Below are 21,504 nucleotides of genomic sequence, written 5' to 3'. Positions count from 1 at the left end.
TGGTCGCCCAACCTCCACTTTGGTCTACAAATGACGTCAGAACAGTACATAGAAACTGGTGAGCGTTTGATGGCCATACCTAGTTATCAAAAAATGCCTTTGGTGTGGCAACAAAGTAAATCAACAAGGAAATGAAATACAATAGTTATGTGCTACTAAACAGGTTTCCATCCAACCTTTTTTTATGCGAGTAAAGTACATATCGGATTATAGAAAACATGTAATAACACAAGGAAATCAGTTACAATATGTATCTGTTACTAACCAGGTTTCCACCCAACCTTTTTATGCGAGTAAAGTAACGTTACATGTAATGTAATGACAGGCCTGATGGAAACAGCAACATTTTCGGTAAACTTTCCAAATGTCGACAAAACAAAATATGCTAGACAAGGTGGAATATTTTTTGTGTCGGTAAAGGTAATGTCGGTGGAAAGGCTTTTATGCCAAAATATTGATATAATAACCATTATATCGAAGTAAACTTGGAGTCACGCGTTGACATGTTGTGTGGTCCTCCAACTAGGACTTGTCGGAAAAGCATGCCGTTTTTAGGCTAGATGTAAGTTCTGATAGATTTCACAGGGTGGTGAAAATGCACGATGATGAGCTTGATGCTCCTTTCCAATAAATATCGAGGGTTTTATTCTGGTGACATGACAATCGATGCTTGGCTGCCGTTTGACAAATAAAAACAATCTCGCGCTTTTGTCCATAATTTTTTTTTTGCTTTCTGTCCATAACAGTTCTGCTTTCAAGACAACTGGGAATTCGGAAAAATACGAGGTCAAATCATGACGTCAGTGATCTTCAGGTCGGAAAGTCGGAGCTCTAGAAAATAATCCGAGTTCCCGAGTTGAATTCTCAGTTGGATGACCGTTTAAAACGAAATTTCCCAGTCGGGGCTAGTTTAAAAAAAAAGAGTTTCCAGTTGTTTTAAACGCAATGAGGTCCGAAGTCGGAGATTTCCGAGTTGCCAGTTTCGAGTTCCTAGTTGCTTTGAACGCGGCATAACTAACAGCGCGCACATAGCGCATTTGGCTAGAGTACACGTGCCAGTTATAGAGTGGGCACACTCGCTATAATATAACGCATTGTTGTGGGAGTTGAAAATGCGATGGAAACCCATTTTATTAACTTATATTGTTTATTCAGTACACGGGAATTTAACAGTAAAAGTTATTTTTATGGGTACTGCGTCATCAAGCAAAGTCAATTTGATAAAAACATATCTTCTGGAAAAATGCGCATATAATCTTTCTCCAATTTCGATGGAAACCTAGGTACTGGAAGACTAAATCGTGTACTTGCTCTATTTGAACAGGAATTTCTGAGATATCCTTATCACCAAATGATAAGGCTGAACAGCTTTTACATGGCACAGAATAAATTAGGATATAAATGCTAATAAATGTACACCTAACAGTTTTCAAGATATTGATGCTTGTTTATAACATTTTCCGAGGTTTATTTACGTTTTTCCATTGGTCACGTGTCTGCACTCCAGTCCGTCATTGTCATGTCAACGGTAAACAGAGGAGAAGGTGAGTTGAAGAGGCAGAAGCAGTCCGTTGGTTTACTTTGTAGTTTACAGGAGCCAAGAGAAACGACAAGCTAAACATGTCGGATGTTGGATCAGAGGATTTTGATGATGATCAGGGTTACCTTGGGGTGAGTAAAAGTTTGCTGTAACTTGGTAGAAAACTCATAAGCCGATTTTGAGCTAGCAATGCCAATTTAACGTTAGCTAGCTAACGTTAACGGCTACGCAACATTGACAGAAAGATGTAATTGACTGACACAGGAATATGAAGGGGACCGAAATGAAGCTGGAGAGAGACATGGGGTCGGGAGAGCTGTCCTACCCAATGGAGACACTTACCAAGGAATGTATGAAAACGGGAAAAGGTCTGGACAGGTAACTGTCACCATAAATAATATTATTTGTTGATTCCTAATATTTGTTGTTTCCTTTGACCATTTCCTTGACTATTTCCGTGTGTGCCAGGGGACATACCGATTTAAGAATGGGGCCAGGTACATTGGAGAATATTACCAGAACTTGAAGCACGGACAGGGTATCTTCTACTACCCAGATGGATCCAAATATGAAGGTCTGTCTGTCTGTCTATCTGTCTGTCCGTCCGTCCGTCCGTCCTTGTTTGTCATATATGCCCCTACCCTCTCTCTCTCTCTCTCTCTCTCTCTCTCTCTCTCTCTCTCTCTCTCTCTCTTTCTCTCAGGCAGCTGGGTTAATGACCAGCGCCAGGGCCATGGCCTCTACACATACCCCAACCAAGACACATATGAAGGAGAGTGGTTACACCATCAAAGGTAGTTACTAGAGTTGGGCGCTATCCAGATTCTCATACCGTTTCTTTATTTAGGCAACAGGGTAGAGCTCTGCAACCCAATCGGGTAGGACTTGTTTTTCATCAATAACTAGGATAGGACCTGTTTTTCATCAATAACTAGGGTAGGACCTGTTTTTCATCAATAACTAGGATAGGACCTGTTTTTCATCAATAACTAGGGTAGGGACTGTTTTTTCATCAATAACTAGGATAGGACATGTTTTTCATCAATAACTAGGGTAGGACCTGTTTTCCATCAATAACTAGGATAGGACCTGTTTTCCATAAATAACTAGGATAAGACCTGTTTTTCATCAATAACTAGGGTAGGGACTGTTTTTCCATCAATAACTAGGATAGGACCTGTTTTTCATCAATAACTAGGGTACGGGCAGGGCTTGGGTATCACTAAATTGATCATTAACATTTTGAAACTGAGTCACTTGTTTTTGCTCTGCTGCACAGTACAATCATATTGAACTAAGATCATGACAAGGTGTCAGAAGTGCTTCAACCTCGTCAAATAGTCAGGAGAGATTATTTCACAGAAAATAATTATGTTCATTGAGTTTTGTTGGATTTTAGAGTGACGAAAAGTAGCTAACAGCTAACTGCTCTCACGTCTCTTCATTGAGCAGAGCAGCCCAAGCGGAGCTGTTGCTATGGATACTTACAGACTCAGAGCCGTCATGAGCAGAGCGCATGCTGTGCGCAGGGAGCGAGTGACAGACAGAGAGGAGCAGCTAATGGATTTACTAATGGAGGAAGTTATTTCTGGTTTCGGGCAGGGCCGATCCTTAAATTTGGCAGAAGCAATCGGGCCTGGGTAGAGTAATCAAATGCATAGCTGGAGCCCTAAGCTGGATATAATTTATTTGACACATCTTAGATGTACACACTGAACAAAATTATAAACGCAACATGCAACAATTTCAACGAATTTACTGAGTTACAGGAATAAGGAAATCAGTCATTTTAAATGAATTAATTAGGCCCTAATCTATGGATTTCACATGACTGGGAATACAGATATGCATCTGTTGGTCACGGATACCTTTAAAAAAAAAAGGTAGGGGCGTGGATCAGAAAACCAGTCAGTATCTGGTGTGACCACCATTTGCCTCAAGCAGTGTAACACCTGTTGATTGTGGCCTGTGGAATTTTGTCTCACTCTTCAATGACTGTGCGAAGTTGTTGGATATTGGTGGGAACTGGAACATGCTGTCTGATTGTTCCAGAGCATCCCAAACATGCTCAATGGGTGATATGTCTGGTGAGTATGCATGCAATGGAAGAACTGGGACATTTTCAGCTTCCAGGAATTGCGTACAGATTCTGGGGCCGTGCATTGTCATGCTGAAACATGAGGTGATGCCGGTGGATGAATGGCATGACAATGGGCCTCAGGATCTCGTCACGGTATCTCTGTGCATTCAAATTGCCATCTATAAAATGCAATTGTGTTCGTTGTCTGTAGCTTATGCCTGCTCATACCATAACCCCACTGTTTGATCAGCTTCTTGATATGCCACACCTGTCAGGGAGATGGATTATCTTGACAAAGGAGAAATGCTCACTAACAGGGATGTAAACAAATTTGTGCAAAAAATTTGATCGAAATAAGCTTTTTGTGTGTATGGAACATTTCTGGGATCTTTTATTTCAGCTCATGAAACATGAGACCAACACTTTGCATGTTGCGTTGATATTTTTGTTCAGTATAGTCATAATTAATATATAGTTATAAGCAATGGCGTAGCATGCATCCCGGCAGCCCCTGCAAGGCGCGGATGCCCCAATCCCCCCCAAATATATATATATATATATATATGTTTTTTGTATGCTATTTTAATATATGATAATTAACCAATGATATCAGGCCACTATTGGCCATGATTACAGACACCTGTGTGTGTCTTTTGACACTATATAAATGAGTCATCTCGCAGTGTTTGTCATTATACCCTGATGAAGACAGCTTGTCTGTCGAAACGTTGGACATAAATATTTTTGCATCTGAGCTCCTAGTGTGCGACTCTCCTTTATTTTTTAAAGTGTTCTACTCCGCTAGCCAGCACCTCGCCTAAATAGGTGTTCTACTCCGCTAGCCAGCACCTCGCCTAAATAGGTGTTCTACTCCGCTAGCCAGCACCTCGCCTAAATAGGTGTGCGTTTCTTTCGCCTCTGGATTATTCTGTTACCCAGTAAACGGCACCCTACCGACAAAAAGCTCTAAAACGATGACGAATTATAATTATTTTCCTGACACTGGTCAAAGACCCAAACAAGATTACTTTGAATATAGCCAAAGGGAACGTGATAAGATAATTGTATCGGAGCCCCGTTTTGACATGCCGGGGGGTAATTCTGACCTCTTGAAAGAACTGTTAAATTTATCTAAGCACCAGACGAGAATGCATCTACATATAGTGACTCTTAGTGATTATGTGCGTCAAGGCATTATTCCACGGGGACTCAGGTGGCAAAAATAACCATTATTGGGACAACGCACAGATGATTTCTGTGAGCGCTGGTGTGCCATCCTGAACAAATGATCTATTGATTTAATGACATTATTGTTGGCCCGTTGAAAAAGGATTTTATTGAAATGTATAACACAATTAAAGAGAAATGCACAGCTCTGCAAGGAGCTGTTAATGATGATGGCATATTCAATGAACTGATGAAAACTAACCAAGCGCTCCACGACAAGTTGTCCACAGAAATATAGGAACTTAAAATCAAGAAATTCAACCAAGACAAAAAAGACAAGGCCGAGGACAAAGTCTACATCTGGAGAAACCCTGACAAACGAGGTCCTGCTCCTCCTCTACTTGACAGACGCAGGAGGGTTGCCGCTTACTTCTATCCACCCCCGTCTGACCAACGCTCTACAACCATCTGCTTCCAGTGCCAGTTTTTTATCCAACGAGAGACTGGGCCGACGGAAGGGCGGAGGTGGCCGCAGGCACGCGCACCGGCGCGATGCCGCACCGGACCGGGTAAGAAGAAACGACTACCAGAGGCAGAGGAGACCGTTCACATGGGATTGAGTGTCTTTAATTTATCAAGCAAGATATTGAGCCCTGCCCATATCTCCTTGCTTATAATAAAGGGTTATCTTTAGTGCCTACAACTCAGTGCAACGATTTTGATGTTAAGGTAGACATGTTTAAGTTTTTTATTTTATTTTTAGAAACATCCGTTTAAGGGAATATTTTAGCTCCCCTAATCGTGATGTTTCTACTGAACATGTAAGTTGCTCACATGCACATACTCCAACTCCTTTTAGAAGTAAGAGTTATTTTTACCTCCAGCCAATCGCAATCACTCTATCGAGACATATTGCAGACTTGTTGAAAAATATGTTAATCTCCTTAAGAACAAACAGGAGTACATATCTTTCCATATTTTACCTCAGAATGAAAAACAAGCTTTGCTTGATGTACAATCCAATACATCAGTCCTTACCCGCCCTGCTGATAAGGGTGGGTCGGTTGTACAATCCGATACGTCAGTCCTTACAGGGCGGGTCGGTTGTACTCATGGATAGGACAGTTCATGTAAATGAGTGTCATAGACAACTGTTTGACAACACCTTTTACCAGAAACTCAGAAGTGACCCCACTGCTCAATCTCAGAACATGATCTTTACTGTCCTAGATGGGTGTTTAAGTTCTGGTCAGATAACCAAAAAAGAACACGACTTTTTGGCTATTCAACACCCTAAAATTGTCACTTTTTATACTTTGCCGAAATTACACAAGAATGTTACAAAACCTCCAGGGTGCCCTATTGTAGCGGGCATTGATGCAGTAACGGCCCCTATTGTAGCGGGCATTGATGCAGTAACGGCCCCTCTATCTACTTTTGTTGACTTTTTTATTAGACCACTCGCAGAACAGCTCCCCTCCTAAAGGACACCAGCAGTATGATCTCAGAACAGCTCCCCTCCTAAAGGACACCAGCAGTATGATCTCAGAACAGCTCCCCTCCTAAAGGACACCGGCAGTATGGTCTCAGAACAGCTCCCCTCCTTTGTAAAGGACACCAGCAGTATGATCTCAGAACAGCTCCCCTCCTAAAGGACACCAGCAGTATGATCTCAGAACAGCTCCCCTCCTTTGTAAAGGACACCAGCAGTATGATCTCAGAACAGCTCCCCTCCTAAAGGACACCGGCAGTATGGTCTCAGAACAGCTCCCCTCCTTTGTAAAGGACACCAGCAGTATGATCTCAGAACAGCTCCCCTCCTAAAGGACACCAGCAGTATGATCTCAGAACAGCTCCCCTCCTAAAGGACACCAGCAGTATGATCTCAGAACAGCTCCCCTCCTAAAGGACAACAGCAGTATGATCTCAGAACAGCTCTCCTCCTTTGTAAAGGACACCAGCAGTATGATCTCAGAACAGCTCCCCTCCTAAAGGACACCAGCAGTATGAGCTCAGAACAGCTCCCCTCCTAAAGGACACCAGCAGTATGATCTCAGAACAGCTCTCCTCCTAAAGGACACCAGCAGTATGGTCTCAGAACAGCTCCCCTCCTTTGTAAAGGACACCAGCAGTATGGTCTCAGAACAGCTCCCCTCCTTTGTAAAGGACACCAGCAGTATGGTCTCAGAACAGCTCCCCTCCTTTGTAAAGGACACCAGCAGTATGGTCTCAGAACAGCTCCCCTCCTAAAGGACACCAGCAGTATGATCTCAGAACAGCTCCCCTCCTTTGTAAAGGACACCAGCAGTATGGTCTCAGAACAGCTCCCCTCCTTTGTAAAGGACACCAGCAGTATGGTCTCAGAACAGCTCCCCTCCTTTGTAAAGGACACCAGCAGTATGATCTCAGAACAGCTCCCCTCCTTTGTAAAGGACACCAGTAGTATGGTCTCAGAACAGCTCCCCTCCTTTGTAAAGGACACCAGCAGTATGGTCTCAGAACAGCTCCCCTCCTAAAGGACACCAGCAGTATGATCTCATAACAGCTCCCCTCCTTTGTAAAGGACACCAGCAGTATGATCTCAGAACAGCTCCCCTCCTAAAGGACACCAGCAGTATGGTCTCAGAACAGCTCCCCTCTTTTGTAAAGGACACCAGTAGTATGATCTCTATTATTGAATCTCTTCATCCTCTCCCTGAGAATACTTTATTAGTTACTTTTGATGTTGAGTTGTTATACACAAATATTCCACACGAGGGCGGTATTGAAGCTATGGAACATTTTCTTCTGCAACGTGACCCTAATGAACTACCTTCTAGTGCATGCATATTAACCATTGGCTGAAATAGTACTCACACACAACTACTTCATGTTTCTAAATGATTTCTTTATTCAGATGAAGGGTACTGCAATGGGATCCCCCATGGCTCCTAACTTTGCTAATTTGTATGTGGGTTACATGGAGAAACAGTACATTTTCAATCCTCTCAAAAATGTTTTCTTGCCTAACATCATTATTTGGAAACAGTATATTGATATTTTTGTTCTATGGAGGGGTGATGCAAAACAGCTCGAGGAGTTCCATGCTTTTCTTTACTCCTGTTCTGAGCATCTGAGATTTACTATGCAATCTGATACACCTCAAATCAATTTCCTTGATCTTCTGATCTTGTGTGAAGATAATGTTCTATACACTGATCTATACAGGAAACCTACTAACCTTAACAGTTTGTTGAGGGCTGATAGTTGTCACTCATTTCCCTTGAAAAACAGTTTGCCCTACAGCCAATTCTGTCGAATCAAAAGAATTTGTAAAAAACAATCCGATTTCGACACAAATATGGCTGAAACTCAAAGAAAATTTAAGGAGAGGGGGTGTAGCAATATTGATGTTACACAGGAAACGGAAACCAGTTGTTACTTACGTTATTAATGTGCTGGTTGACAACATGCCTAGTAAAGTTTGCTTAACTATATATCTTTGTCTGTCGTGACTACAACACAAGGCATATTGAAACAGAGGGTACAAAAATTGTCAGATTAATACTGTCATTGAGAAAATTCAAAACAAAACGAGACATGACCTTTTTCAAGGTCAGTCTCGCAAAAATAAGCATTCTTGCGTTCTAACTACCCGCTATTCAAAGTGCTCTGAACAAATTAAGGGAATCGTTCACAAATATTGGCACATTCTAAGATCCGATGATAGTATCGGTAATGTGTTATCGGACCTTCCCTTGGTCGTATTCTCGCGGGGCAGAAACCTCAGAGATCAATTGGTAAACTCTGATTTACCACCCCAAGATATCCCTGCACAACGTCTATTTACGCCCCTACTGGATGGAAACTACAAGTGTAACGGCTTATAAATATAGATCCTTCAAACACCCCCAAACAGGGAAACAATCAAAGGTGTTATCACGTGCTCCACTAAGGCAGTTATTTATCTTATAACTTAAGCCTTGTGGTAAAAATTATGTGGGTAAAACAAAGCGCGAATTAAAAGTACGTATCTCGGAGCATCGTAAAAACTCGACTTACTCAGTTGCGGCCCACTTTTTGGAAGAAAACCCCTCGATTTCGTCTCTACGTTATATTGGCATCGAACATGTCACCCTCCCTAGGAGAGGGGGTGACCTCGACAATTTATTATTAAAACGAGAGGCTGCCTGGGTTTTTAATTTAAAGATCCCCCTAAATCAGGGAGGGTTTAGGAAAAATACACTGCTCAAAAAATAAAGGGAACACTAAAATAACACATCCTAGATCTGAATGAATGAAATATTCTTATTAAATACTTTTTTCTTTACATAGTTGAATGTGCTGACAACAAAATCACACAAAAATTATCAATGGAAATCAAATTTATCAACCCATGGAGGTCTGGATTTGGAGTCACACTCAAAATTAAAGTGGAAAACCACAATACAGGCTGATCCAACTTTGATGTAATGTCCTTAAAACAAGTCAAAATGAGGCTCAGTAGTGTGTGTGGCCTCCACGTGCCTGTATGACCTCCCTACAACGCCTGGGCATGCTCCTGATGAGGTGGCGGATGGTCTCCTGAGGGATCTCCTCCCAGACCTGGACTAAAGCATCCGCCAACTCCTGGAAAGTCTGTGGTGCAACGTGGCGTTGGTGGATGGAGCGAGACATGATGTCCCAGATGTGCTCAATTGGATTCAGGTCTGGGGAACGGGCGGGCCAGTCCATAGCATCAATGCCTTCCTCTTGCAGGAACTGCTGACACACTCCAGCCACATGAGGTCTAGCATTGTCTTGCATTAGGAGGAACCCAGGGCCAACCGCACCAGCATATGGTCTCACAAGGGGTCTGAGGATCTAATCTCGGTACCTAATGGCAGTCAGGCTACCTCTGGCGAGCACATGGAGGGCTGTGTGGCCCCCCAAAGAAATGCCACCCCACACCATGACTGACCCACCGCCAAACCGGTCATGCTGGAGGATGTTGCAGGCAGCAGAACGTTCTCCACGGCGTCTCCAGACTCTGTCACGTCTGTCACATGTGCTCAGTGTGAACCTGCTTTCATCTGTGAAGAGCACAGGGCGCCAGTGGCGAATTTGCCAATCTTGTTGTTCTCTGGCAAATGCCAAACATCCTGCACGGTGTTGGGCTGTAAGCACAACCCCCACCTGTGGACGTCGGGCCCTCATACCACCCTCATGGAGTCTGTTTCTGACCGTTTGAGCAGACACATGCACATTTGTGGCCTGCTGGAGGTCATTTTGCAGGGTTCTGGCAGTGCTCCTCCTGCTCCTCCTTGCACAAAGGCGGAGGTAGCGGTCCTGCTGCTGGGTTGTTGCCCTCCTACGGCCTCCTTCATGTCTCCTGATGTACTGGCCTGTCTCCTGGTAGCGCCTCCATGCTCTGGACACTACGCTGACAGACACAGCAAACCTTCTTGCCACAGCTCGCATTGATGTGCCATCCTGGATGAGCTGCACTACCTGAGCCACTTGTGTGGGTTGTAGACTCCGTCTCATGCTACCACTAGAGTGAAAGCACCGCCAGCATTCAAAAGTGACCAAAACATCAGCCAGGAAGCATAGGAACTGAGAAGTGGTCTGTTGTCTCCACCTGCAGAACCACTCCTTTATTGGGGGTGTCTTGTTAATTGCCTATAATTTCCACCTGTTGTCTATTCCATTTGCACAACAGCATGTGAAATTTATTGTCAATCAGTGTTGCTTCCTAAGTGGACAGTTTGATTTCACAGAAGTGTGATTGACTTGGAGTTACATTGTGTTGTTTAAGTGTTCCCTTTATTTTTTTGAGCAGTGTATATTTTTCTGAAGGGAGGGCCATCCATTTTCATTTCAGAGAGCTTCGATTTTCTCCATGTAACCCTTTATTATGAATATAGTTCACTCCCTTACATCATCAAAGGTAGTTACTGCCGTGACAATAAAGTTAATTGTGTAAGAAATAGGCCAACTGTACATGACAGAGTCAAACCTTTTTCTGTGTTCCTGTAATAGGAATTTACAGGTGAACTAAAAGTAGAGCAGTCGTTGATAATGTCAATCTAAATCATCCCGGTTAAATTATAAGTTGCAACAGGGAGACACCATCCAGCACAGAAGCAGAGGAAATGTCTAACTGGCCTCTTGGTGACAGGCCTGTCACAGTATATACTAATCAAATATACTGTTATTTGTCAAATGCTTCATAAACAACAGTGACATGCTTACTTACAGGTCATTTTACAACAAGTTAAATCAATTGAAATAGTTACAAGAGGAATAAATACACAGTGAATTACAAGTAAAAATAACATGGCTATATTTTGTTTTATTTATTTTACTAGGCAAGTCAGTTAAGAACAAATTCTTATTTTCAATGACGGTCTAGGAACAATGGGTTAACTGCCTGTTCAGAGGCAGAATGACAGATCTGTACCTTGTCAGCTGGGGGATTTGAACTTGCAAACTTTCGGGTTACTAGTCCAACGCTCTAACCACTAGGCTACCCTGCCACCCCATATAGAGGGAGTACCAGTACGGAGTTGATGTGCAGGGGTAATTTAGGTAGCTATATACATATAGGTAGGGATAAAGTGACTAGGCAACAGGATAGATAATAGACAGTAGCAGTAACGTGAGCGTGTGTGTGAGTGGCGTCAGTATGCATGTGTGTGTGTGTAGAGTCCAGTGTGTGCGCATAGAGTCAGTGCAAAAGGGTCAATGCAGGTAGTATGCGTAGCCATTTGATTAACTAAGTTGCAGTCTTAACACCCCTGAGGGGCCCCCGGTGGATGGGTTGTCACCTTGGCATTCTTGGGCATGGGGTCTATGGTAGTCTGGTGTCAATCACTATCAACCGATATGAATTTAATCCAAAACTTAACGTCTAGTGTAGTGGCTATCAGCCAGTGTTTACAAACAACACTGAAAATCATGTGTATTACATAAAGGGAAAATATATAAATATGCAAAACATTGTGTTAATCATTCTTAAATTAATATTGAAGCGTTTATTTCCAAAACGCATTTGTGTTTTTTCATCAGAAATGAATGCTTATGTGTATCTTTATGTGTGTGTAAGATTTTGTATTCGTAGATTTTAGATGTGTATTAAAATGGGTTTATATATCCATTGTTCAGCTGGAATGGAATGTTGGTATCCTGTATCTTTGACATACAAATGGAAACCATCATAAATCTAGCCTCATGATATAGTGTTTGGTTGGAGTTAGGCCTCTGGATTACTTTTGAACAGAGTCCAGATCTCATATTATTGTATTGATAAAATAAAATGTATATAGATCTTATTTTTTTAAATGTTGATGTCACAAATGTATCATTTCTACAGTTTTTTACTAAAAACAATATGTGTCACGTTTGACTGTCTAAAGTAGTGGCCCCTTTTTATGCCAGTGAAGTACATGTTGGATAAAAAATATCACGACAGGGCTGATGGAAAACAGAAAATGTGTCGGTTAACTTTCCAAATGTCAATAAAAACAAACTACGCTAGAGAAAGTGGGATGTTTTTGTGTCTGTAAAATGAATTATGCGAGAAATGTCGGTGGAAACGCTTTTATGCCAAAATATTGATATAATAACCATTATATCGAAGTAAACTTGGAAGTCACACGATGACATGTTGTATGGTCCTCCCAGTATGACTCATCGGGAAAGCATGCAGTTTATTAGGCTACAGACCTTCACAGGGTGGTGAATGTGCACGGTGATGAGCTTGATGCTCCTTTACAATAAATATCGAGGGTCTTATTCTGGTGACATGATGATCGATGCTTGACTGCTGTTTGACAAATAAAAATATTCTCGCTGTTATCCATAATAATCTCATCATGTAGACTTGCCTACCTGCACAGTATCTGCGAGCTGTAGTGAGGCAAATATATCTCATTTTGCAACAACATGTGATTGTTTGTCTCTGAAATGATACCATCAAGTGATAGACATGTATTTGTTTGACATCTATCATTGAACAACCCCATTCCATGATTAGGTGGTGAAAAAAACACATCTCTTTCACAAGTTCTTTAAACAAAAAAGCTCATTTACCAACATTTCTGATAATGGTTATACATACAGTATAGCGTTTTGGAATGAAACTTATTCATATTAAATATTCCTATTACAGTCCTCCACCTGATCTTACCACTCTTTGTCTTTATAATACCAGAAATGGACAAGGTATATACCACTACAACGACACAGGTTCCAGGTACATGGGCACGTGGGTGATGGGCAAGATAGAGTCAGCAGGAGAATTCATCCACCTGAACCACAGATACCAGGGCAACTTCCTCAACAACAATGTAAGTCAGCCCAGAAGGAATCTGACATTATTAAAGTAAAAACACTGCCTTAATAATGAAAACAATAACCACAAACACAGCATGATCAAATCAAATATGACATGTTTAGTTACAAGTTTATCAGCATACAACAAGATCATTGTGTACTAGCATATATAAACTGTCACTATCAGCCATTTGTGTTTCAGCCCTCAGGCCCAGGGAAGTATGTGTTTGAAATTGGCTGTGAGCAGCATGGAGAATACCTACAGGTGGATCAGGTATGACCACTACCACATATTTGCATATGCAGAAATTGCAATGATATGATAAAACAACCTGTACAAGAGCAGAATGTCTCACGAGCAAATGTTTGTTGTTTGAAGTATCTGGAAGAGATCATGACAAAAGACACTTAACAGAGAGCCGCTTTTCTCTCTTGACTAAAACTCCAGCCTGCATCAGATGAGGAGAATGGTAAACATGGGAGAGCCCAGAAGTCCAGGTCTCCCTACCCTGGCCATGGGGAGGGCTATTTCTCCATAGGGGCTTCAGGAGAGGAGGTGCCACAGCAACTACAGAGTGCTGCTGTGCTGTGCCTTTGTTGTAGAATAGTAGTTCCACTTCATGTGTCCATTTGTTGCATGACACCCCTTAGTGGTTGATTGATACAAAGATAACCTTTTTTTCCCAAAATGCTATTGGGCTTAGTCTCTTAAAGAAAAACACCTAGATCCTTGCATGATTATCATTCTTCATTACATTGTAATAGTAGTCATGGATCCACTGTTTGTCTTCTAGTCTCTCTGTGTGTTTTTGGCTGAGTTGTGCACTGGAGTTTTAGATGTTTTGGGGCTTGCCGTGCTTTAGAAGAAGCTGTTTCTGAACAATTTAACCATCTAATAGGAAGCACTACACAGATCTAACACAATGACAGCAAAACACTTACAGCACGGCATTGCACTTAAAACATCCCAACTGTATACATAGAAGAGAAAATAAAAATAGATGCATAAAGGTGCTTTAGGCAGAAATGGCCAAAGGGAATCTTTCCTTGACCTCTGTTACTGCTTCTCCATGGACAATAGGACAGAGGGGATGCCGAGGAGGATGAGATAGTATCCACCATGGCCCTGAAGTGGAAGCCCAAGGCTGTCACGGGCCTGTCCCTCTGGACCCCAGCCAAAGATCCATCCTCGGGTGAGCAGGACCCTTACGTAGCCTGTAGTAGTGTGTATCACGTGTGACTGTGAAGAGAGTACCTTGTCTGAGGAATAATTCATTTAATTTTTTTTTTTACATGTATCAATTAAAATAGTTTTTCTATCAACAGACGGAGAAGGACTGGCCTCCGCAGACGAGAAAGGGGGATCCAAACCTCCCACTCCAGAGACCTGAGACCTTGCCAGATTCACAGCTTACGCACAGCAAACACACATTTCAATAATAAAGACGTCTCTCTCATGATTACTGGTCTGATAAGAGTCGCTGAGGAATTATTTGAGTATGAAAAGGTTTGATGTGATTATAAAAAATCCCCAATTGACTGTGGTTTAGCCAGGGTAGAAACGATGGGTCAAAGTTGAATTAATATTGCCACCCTGTGGGGAAATCCAGAGTAACGAATACTTAGTTTAGGTGTTACGTCATCATCATGCGACGAGGGGAAACGCATGCGGAAAGCGCAGAGAGAAATGTGTCACTGTTAGGCAAAAAGTGTTTCTACGTTAATTTGTTGGAAACATGGCGCCGGTACAACAAGAACCAGCGATCCAATTCGCGCAAAGATTGGCTTCTAATGAGAAGCCCATGCGAACAAAAGCCATCAAGAAGCTACGAAAATATATTAGTGTTAGGTCACAGAAAATCCAAGGTAAGGCTAACGAGGTTACAAGAAAAACGTACCACGCGCTTGGCTTCCACACACGCAGCTTGTCTGCCTCATCTCTTCGTGATCCTAGCTTAGCTAACCTTCGATTCGTTTGTGCACGTTAAACCAATTTGATTTATATAGTTTTAACAATACAACAGTGGACTCGTTAGAGCACGAAAAATGATATAAACGAGCTTAGAATGTAACACATCAAAGAAAATGATCACATTTGGTCGGGAATGCAAATTGTGACGATGCGAGCAACAATGTTGCCAACTCCTTTCATAGTTGTGATTTTTGTATCTAGTTTGACCGGCACTTGCCTTCTCTCCAGGTGGGTTTGAATGCGACGAGTTACTCAAACTATGGAAAGGACTCTTTTATTGCCTGTGGATGCAGGACAAGCCACTTCTTCAGGTAAGGCGTAGCCACTGACCCAACTTATTTGCATTCAGGTTTAAAAAAAGGTTAAACTAGAAGAACTGATACACACAATACTCGGACTACACACACAATACTCGGACTACACACACGATACTCGGACTACACACACGATACTCGGACTATAAATTGCTTGATCATGATTTTTGCCAACAGGAGGAGCTGTCGAATCAGATCTCTGGCCTGATGCATAACTTCCAGAACACCCAGAGCCGTAAGGCCTCATTTTTACGCACTACTATGTATTCAATATTGTCTTTAAAAAAATAAAAATCTGAGTGTTGACAGACCCTATACAGAACGTGTACTCCAATTTTAACAACTGTTCCTGGTTTTCATCGATTTTTTTTAATCCTTTTTTTGTAGAGTTTATGTTTCTGGAGACCTTCCTGCAGACCATCAAAAGAGAATGGACTGGCATTGACAGGCTTCGCATTGATAAGTTCTTCCAGGTCAGCATATTCAACCATCAAAATGTTATCAGCATTTCCTTACGCAATAAATCATCATGTATAGTTTAGAGGATAAACTGAAAATATTTTGTACATGAAGAAATGACAAATCCTTTTTTGTCATTCTCTCTGTCGGACAGCTGGTTCGTTTCGTGTTCAGGAACACTTTTGAGATGATGAAGAGGAAAGAATGGGAGACCAGGTGGGTGACGCTTTGACCCTTGACCAAACCCCCCCCCCCCTCGCTCTTTCTTTACTTGAAAACATCTGACAAACTTACATTTTTGGGGTGTACTGTCCCTTTAGGTCTTTGTGCATGCATGCTTCCTGTGATGTTAGAATGAAGTGTTTTGTCTTTCTACAGTGTGGTGACCAGGTTTCTGGAGCTCCTGACTGCCCAGGTCCTCCACAGCTCCAGCGGAGCTCCCTGTGGATTACAGTTCCACATACTGGACATCTATATGACCGAGCTGGCTGCAGTCGGCTCCGCTGAGGTATCAAATGGTTATTTTAATCCCCCAAGAGATGTGCTAGGTTCACTTTGTTGTTTACGATTAGAGTTGTAATTGAGAGGTAATAATTAAATCAATAAATCCACCTTTAAGGGTAGGGAGGTAATGAGACTTAAGTTTGATAAAGATCTGTCAGTTTGATTGGGTGTTAGGTGGTCCTATTGGGTGAGTGAGCTGGTTGTGTGCTGATTGGTTCCATTTCCACCACAGTTGAATGACTCGTTGTGGTTTGCTTGTGATTACAGCTCACAGCGGCTCAGAACATGACATTCATTGACCCTTTCTGCAAAACAGCATCTAAAACGAAAGAGTAAGTTTTACAGGGACATTTTGGGGGGAGGGGTCAAGATAATCACCTCTACCTTTTTATATTGAGTTTCAATCCTTCCTGCACATTCCCTCTGTCTCGTTCCCTCTGTCTCGTTCCCTCTGTCTCGTTCCCTCTGTCTCGTTCCCTCTGTCTCGTTCCCTCTGTCTCGTTCCCTCTGTCTCGTTCCCTCTGTCTCGTTCCCTCTGTCTCGTTCCCTCTGTCTCGTTCCCTCTGTCTCGTTCCCTCTGTCTCGTTCCCTCTGTCTCAGTCGGATCCTGCTCAAGGCTATCTGCAGCAGCATTTTCAGCGCCATCGTGGACCAGGCTCCCTTCGCCATCGAAGACCTGTTGAAGGAAGTGAAGGCTACAGGTGGAGGGGCTGAGGAGTCCGACTCGGGACAGGCTTCTGAAGAGGAGGTGGTAGAGAAGGAGCCCCCCAAGGGCAAAAAAACTGCAAAGGGACCCCTCAAGAAAACCACTGGAGTGCAGACCAACGGTAGGCATTGAAAACTAAGAGACATAATTTATCAGCTTTAGCTTGAATACCACAAGTATGTTGCATTATATGGAATTATCTTATTAATGACACAAAGCCTAATGTTTGTAAATGTCCAGATATAATCCTTAAGTCTTGTTCTCACCTTCCTTTGTGGTTTTAGGTACTGTATCAACTGAGGAGGAAGATGATGATGGTCTGGAGGATGAAGACGATGACGAAATGCTTCATTTGGAGAGTGACTCTGAGTCTGAGATGCCAGATGACGCGGGGATCGGACCTGTTCTCCAGTTTGACTACCTTAGCCTGGCGGACAGGCTGTTTGGGCTAGCCAGACGCAGCAACACCCCTAGCCACAACAGACAGAGACTGTACAAAGTTGTCAAGACGTAAGTAAACACACACACTCGTAAATTAGAAATCCTTGATATGGACACTGATGAAGAGGAGTTGGTTCAGTTTGTGTATTGACTGACACCTCTTCCTCTCCCTCTGTTCTGCTGCAGTCTCCGGGATCTCAGTGAAGGTAGGAATCCTGATGGTCATAACTTTCATCAGCGTATCCCCATGATAGATGTGCAAGGAAAGCTGACGTCTCTCTCTCTCCCTTTGTCTCCTCTCTTTCTCTCTCTCAGGAGTCTTTCCACAGGATGAGTACCCAGAGGAGGTGTCGACAGATGAGGATGATGATGAAATGTTTGGCAGCAGAAAGAGGATGAAACGGGGACGAGGCTTCGGGGAGGAGGAGGAAGAGAGCTCACCAGCCAAGAAATGGAAAGGTACCTAAAACCCTCTATTTAAACGATCGCCTTTGATCTTCAGCTTATTCTTTTACTTCATGTATTTGTTGTTCTTACATCATTGATATCTTGTACTTAAGGCAAGAAAAAAGACTCCAAAGCAAGAACTTCTGACCAGACTCCCGCAACAGATGCCAGCAAACCAGCAGAGACTCCCGGAGACTCCAATAACAACAAGAAGAAGAAGAAGAAGAAGAGGAGGAAGAAGAAGAAGACTGGAGAGGTGAAGACTGAAGAGCAGAACGGGGTGGCGGTGAAGTCAGAGGTGAAGACTGAAGAGCAGAACGGGGTGGCGGTGAAGTCAGAGGTGAAGGCTGAGAAGGACACAACTCCTGCTTCTGCACCGCAGACGACAGACTCTAAAGAAGCAGAGACTGAGCCCTCTGTCCCAGCCAAGGGCACCGATACAGGAGCGGCTCTCCTGAAGGAGAAGGCAAAGGTGACAGCCATGGAGACAGGGGTCCGATCAGGAACTCCACAGGATGTAGTGGTAGGTAACCTATCATCTGTCTCAGTCATGGAGGAAGACCAGAAGAAACAATCAGAGACTCTGGTACCAGACGCCACATCTTCCAAGAAGAAAAATATCAAGAAGTCCAAAACGCCTGCACCGAAGGAGGAGAAGGAAGAGGTAGCAGAACCAGAAAGGTTTGCCCCTGAGACTGCTACTACCAACCTTAGGAGGAGGAAAAGCACCAAGCAGGAGCCTGCGGAGCAGACAACCGTAGAGGAAGTTGAAATGACGTTAGAAACAGTAGACAAGGCCACCCCACCGAAGAAGAGGAGGAGAAAGAGGGTTAAACGGACCGCTGAGACAGACACAACACAGGTGGACCTTGAACCAGACTCTACACCAGCCGAGGAGCCTCCAGCTGACTTCCGCATCGCCGCCACGCCCCTGAAAAAGAAGAAACTAAAGGTGGCCAAAGCTGTAGAGGAGAGCGCTGAGGGTGAAATGCAGCCAGAAACTGAAGCAGGCGTCCTTCCTGCAGACGCCAAGGTGGAGCCAGCATATGTCGCTGCATTAACCCCACTCAAGAAGAAGAAGAAACATGCCAAGACTGAAGAACAGAGCGTGGAGGCCGAGGGTGAAACCCCGCCGAAAGCAGACGCAAACCTCACACTGATCGACGCTGAGGTACAGATGCTGGAGGCCGCCACACCTACCCCGCTCAAGAAGAAGAAGAAGAGCTCTGGACGGGTAGCGCAGGAGCCAGAGACCACGACAGTGGAGGAGAGCGTTTCAGCGGAGCAGCCTACAGATGCTGACCTGGACACGCCCCTGAAGAAAGGGAAGAAGAAGAAGAGGAAGGTCCCGCTAGTGATAGAGGTCGAGGCTGAGGTCAACGGGATGGCTGGAGGCAAGAAATCCAAACTGAGCAACGTGAGTTTTAAGTTAACATTAACTTCACTTCCTAGGCCTAGGTTGAGTCAGCCTGACACATTTGATAGCTGTCCCCATCCGTAAAATATGCAAATAGTTAGAAAGTTAGTAGCTACAGTAAATGCGTACCATTTTAGTTAGCGTAAGTCAAGCAGATGAGCGCTAGTTAGCTGTGTTCGCTAGCAGCCATTGAACAGGTTTCCAGTTAATGAGCTTGTTTTAACTTTTGGTAAATTCCTTTTTGTTTCCTCATCTCTTCAGGACAGCAAAGAGCTGTCCACGCCGGTGAGCGCCAAGAAAACACAAAAAATGACGCCCAAGAAGGCAGGGGCGGAGTCTGACTTCATCACGTTCCAGAACCATGCCACCATCCCTACTCCCCTTTTCTTCAAGACCACCAAGGGAAGCCCCAGCACACCGCTATCCAGCAAGAAGAAGGTAGTGAACTGGTTCAATATCTACAGTCTATTATTTCATCAAGTTACTCCCTCAACATATGTCCTTAACTTCCGTTCACAAATGTGAAATCCTCATGATATTTTATCTTTTTCTTTCACAGAAGATGTGTCGGACTCCTAAGTCCGAATCCAAGAAGGTTACCTTCGGACTCAATAAAAACAAAACTGCAGGTATTAGAGGACAGGATAGCATCTTATTTAGACTCGTACGAGAGACAAGCCCTTTTATAATTACCTTCTAATGACCTATATATCTTCTGTTATCAGTGATAATCTTGTTTCCAGGTCCTCATTTCTTAACGGTTCAATGTCGTTCCATAGTTTTGATGAGACTTTCCTATTTGTTTTTTGCCCATTCATGATCCCCAGAGTTCAGGAAGACTGACCGCAGCCTGCTGGTGAGTCCGGAGGGGTCGTCCCGAGTGCCCTTTGACCCCCAGCAGAAGCCCCTGTTTGGGGTCCTGAAGTCCCCAGAGGCCTCTCTTACCAAAAGCAGTAAGAAGACCAAGAGCACCCTGAAAACCACCCCCAAACGCCCCACTGCGGCTGACTTCTTCTAGTCTTCTGTGAGGAGACTGGTAAGACAGATGACCGTCCCACCCCCACTGTTTGTCCACCAGGAAAATACAATTATAAACTGAATATTCAGATTCCCCTGTTGGGAAGAGAATGATCTTGATATACAAATGTTTTTTTCAAATTTTCCATGTTTTGCTGTTCTGTGGGTGAGCAAGTGTTCAAATAAAAACTCCCTCATTTTAGTGCACCTGTCTAACTGTGGGTTTTTCTTCATCAGTCAGTCTTTTAGTTTTGAGCCATTTTTGTGTTAAACAGCACTATGTTCTTGCTTTGCCGAAGAATATAGGATTTGGGTGATGGTGTGAGGGATTTATAGGATTTTTATATTTTAGAAGGAAAGACCACGAGTCATACATATCCCCTTCAACATTTGTATTTCATTTTTTTCTCCCAAGGGAAAGGTTTGAAAACAAATTAAAAAGCACACACACAGCAACAGCATGGTCAAACACTTCGACTTGTTCTACATTTTTGTTACAGCCTGAATGAAAAATTTGATTTAATGATTTTTTTTTTTTTACCCATTTACACACAATACCGCATAAGGACAAAGTGAAAAACATGTTTGAAATGATTTAAATATGTATTCACACCCATTTGTTATTGAACTCCACATTGAGCTTGGGTGCATCCAAATTCCTTTGATCATCCGTGATGTCACTACACCTGTGGCCAGTTCAATTGTTTAGACATGATTTAGAAAGAAACACCTGGTCTAAATAAGGTCCCACAGTTGACAGTGTATGTCAGAGAGAAGCAGAATAATCCAGAATACGTTAAACATGGCGTTCCTTGATGGGGCAAGAACGAGATGTATGTTAAGTACACTATCATCATTAGGAGACAAGCAGTTGAAAGTCGGAAGTTTACATACACCTTAGCCAAATACATTTAAACTCAGTTTATCACAATTCCTGACATTTAATCCTATTAGAAATTCCCTGTTTTAGGTCAGTTAGGATCACCACTTTATTTTAAGAATGTGAAATGTCAGAATAATAGTTATTTATTTCAGTGTTTATTTCTTTCATCACAATCCCAGTGGGTCAGAAGTTTACATACTGTACACTCAATTAGTATTTGGTAGCGTTGAAGTTAAATTGTTTAACTTGGGTCAAATGTTTC

At 42.9% G+C, this 21,504-nt stretch overlaps 2 protein-coding genes across 2 annotated transcripts; both read left to right on the top strand.

Annotated features, from left to right (window-relative positions):
* The first annotated feature begins 1,153 nt into the window (after window positions 1-1,153).
* rsph1 (radial spoke head component 1) lies at window positions 1,154-14,540 on the top strand. Its single transcript, XM_039006502.1, has 8 exons — window positions 1,154-1,671; window positions 1,805-1,918; window positions 2,009-2,114; window positions 2,244-2,334; window positions 12,961-13,096; window positions 13,285-13,356; window positions 14,164-14,275; window positions 14,409-14,540. Exons 1-8 carry the CDS (start codon window positions 1,621-1,623, stop codon window positions 14,471-14,473), a joined length of 747 nt encoding a protein of 248 aa, XP_038862430.1. The 5' UTR covers window positions 1,154-1,620; the 3' UTR covers window positions 14,474-14,540.
* A 211-nt stretch (window positions 14,541-14,751) lies between these two features.
* On the top strand, window positions 14,752-20,564 carry LOC120058566 (ribosomal RNA processing protein 1 homolog B-like). Its single transcript, XM_039007353.1, has 15 exons — window positions 14,752-14,948; window positions 15,283-15,365; window positions 15,546-15,603; window positions 15,756-15,841; window positions 15,982-16,043; window positions 16,206-16,335; window positions 16,599-16,663; window positions 16,932-17,158; window positions 17,322-17,547; window positions 17,665-17,684; window positions 17,794-17,937; window positions 18,039-19,342; window positions 19,604-19,780; window positions 19,902-19,971; window positions 20,170-20,564. Exons 1-15 carry the CDS (start codon window positions 14,819-14,821, stop codon window positions 20,358-20,360), a joined length of 2,973 nt encoding a protein of 990 aa, XP_038863281.1. The 5' UTR covers window positions 14,752-14,818; the 3' UTR covers window positions 20,361-20,564.
* Window positions 20,565-21,504: the final 940 nt, after the last annotated feature.

The sequence above is a fragment of the Salvelinus namaycush genome, chromosome 13 (genome assembly GCF_016432855.1).
Source record: "Salvelinus namaycush isolate Seneca chromosome 13, SaNama_1.0, whole genome shotgun sequence".
Lineage (NCBI taxonomy): Eukaryota > Metazoa > Chordata > Actinopteri > Salmoniformes > Salmonidae > Salvelinus > Salvelinus namaycush.
This window is presented reverse-complemented; position numbering and strand designations above follow the sequence as displayed.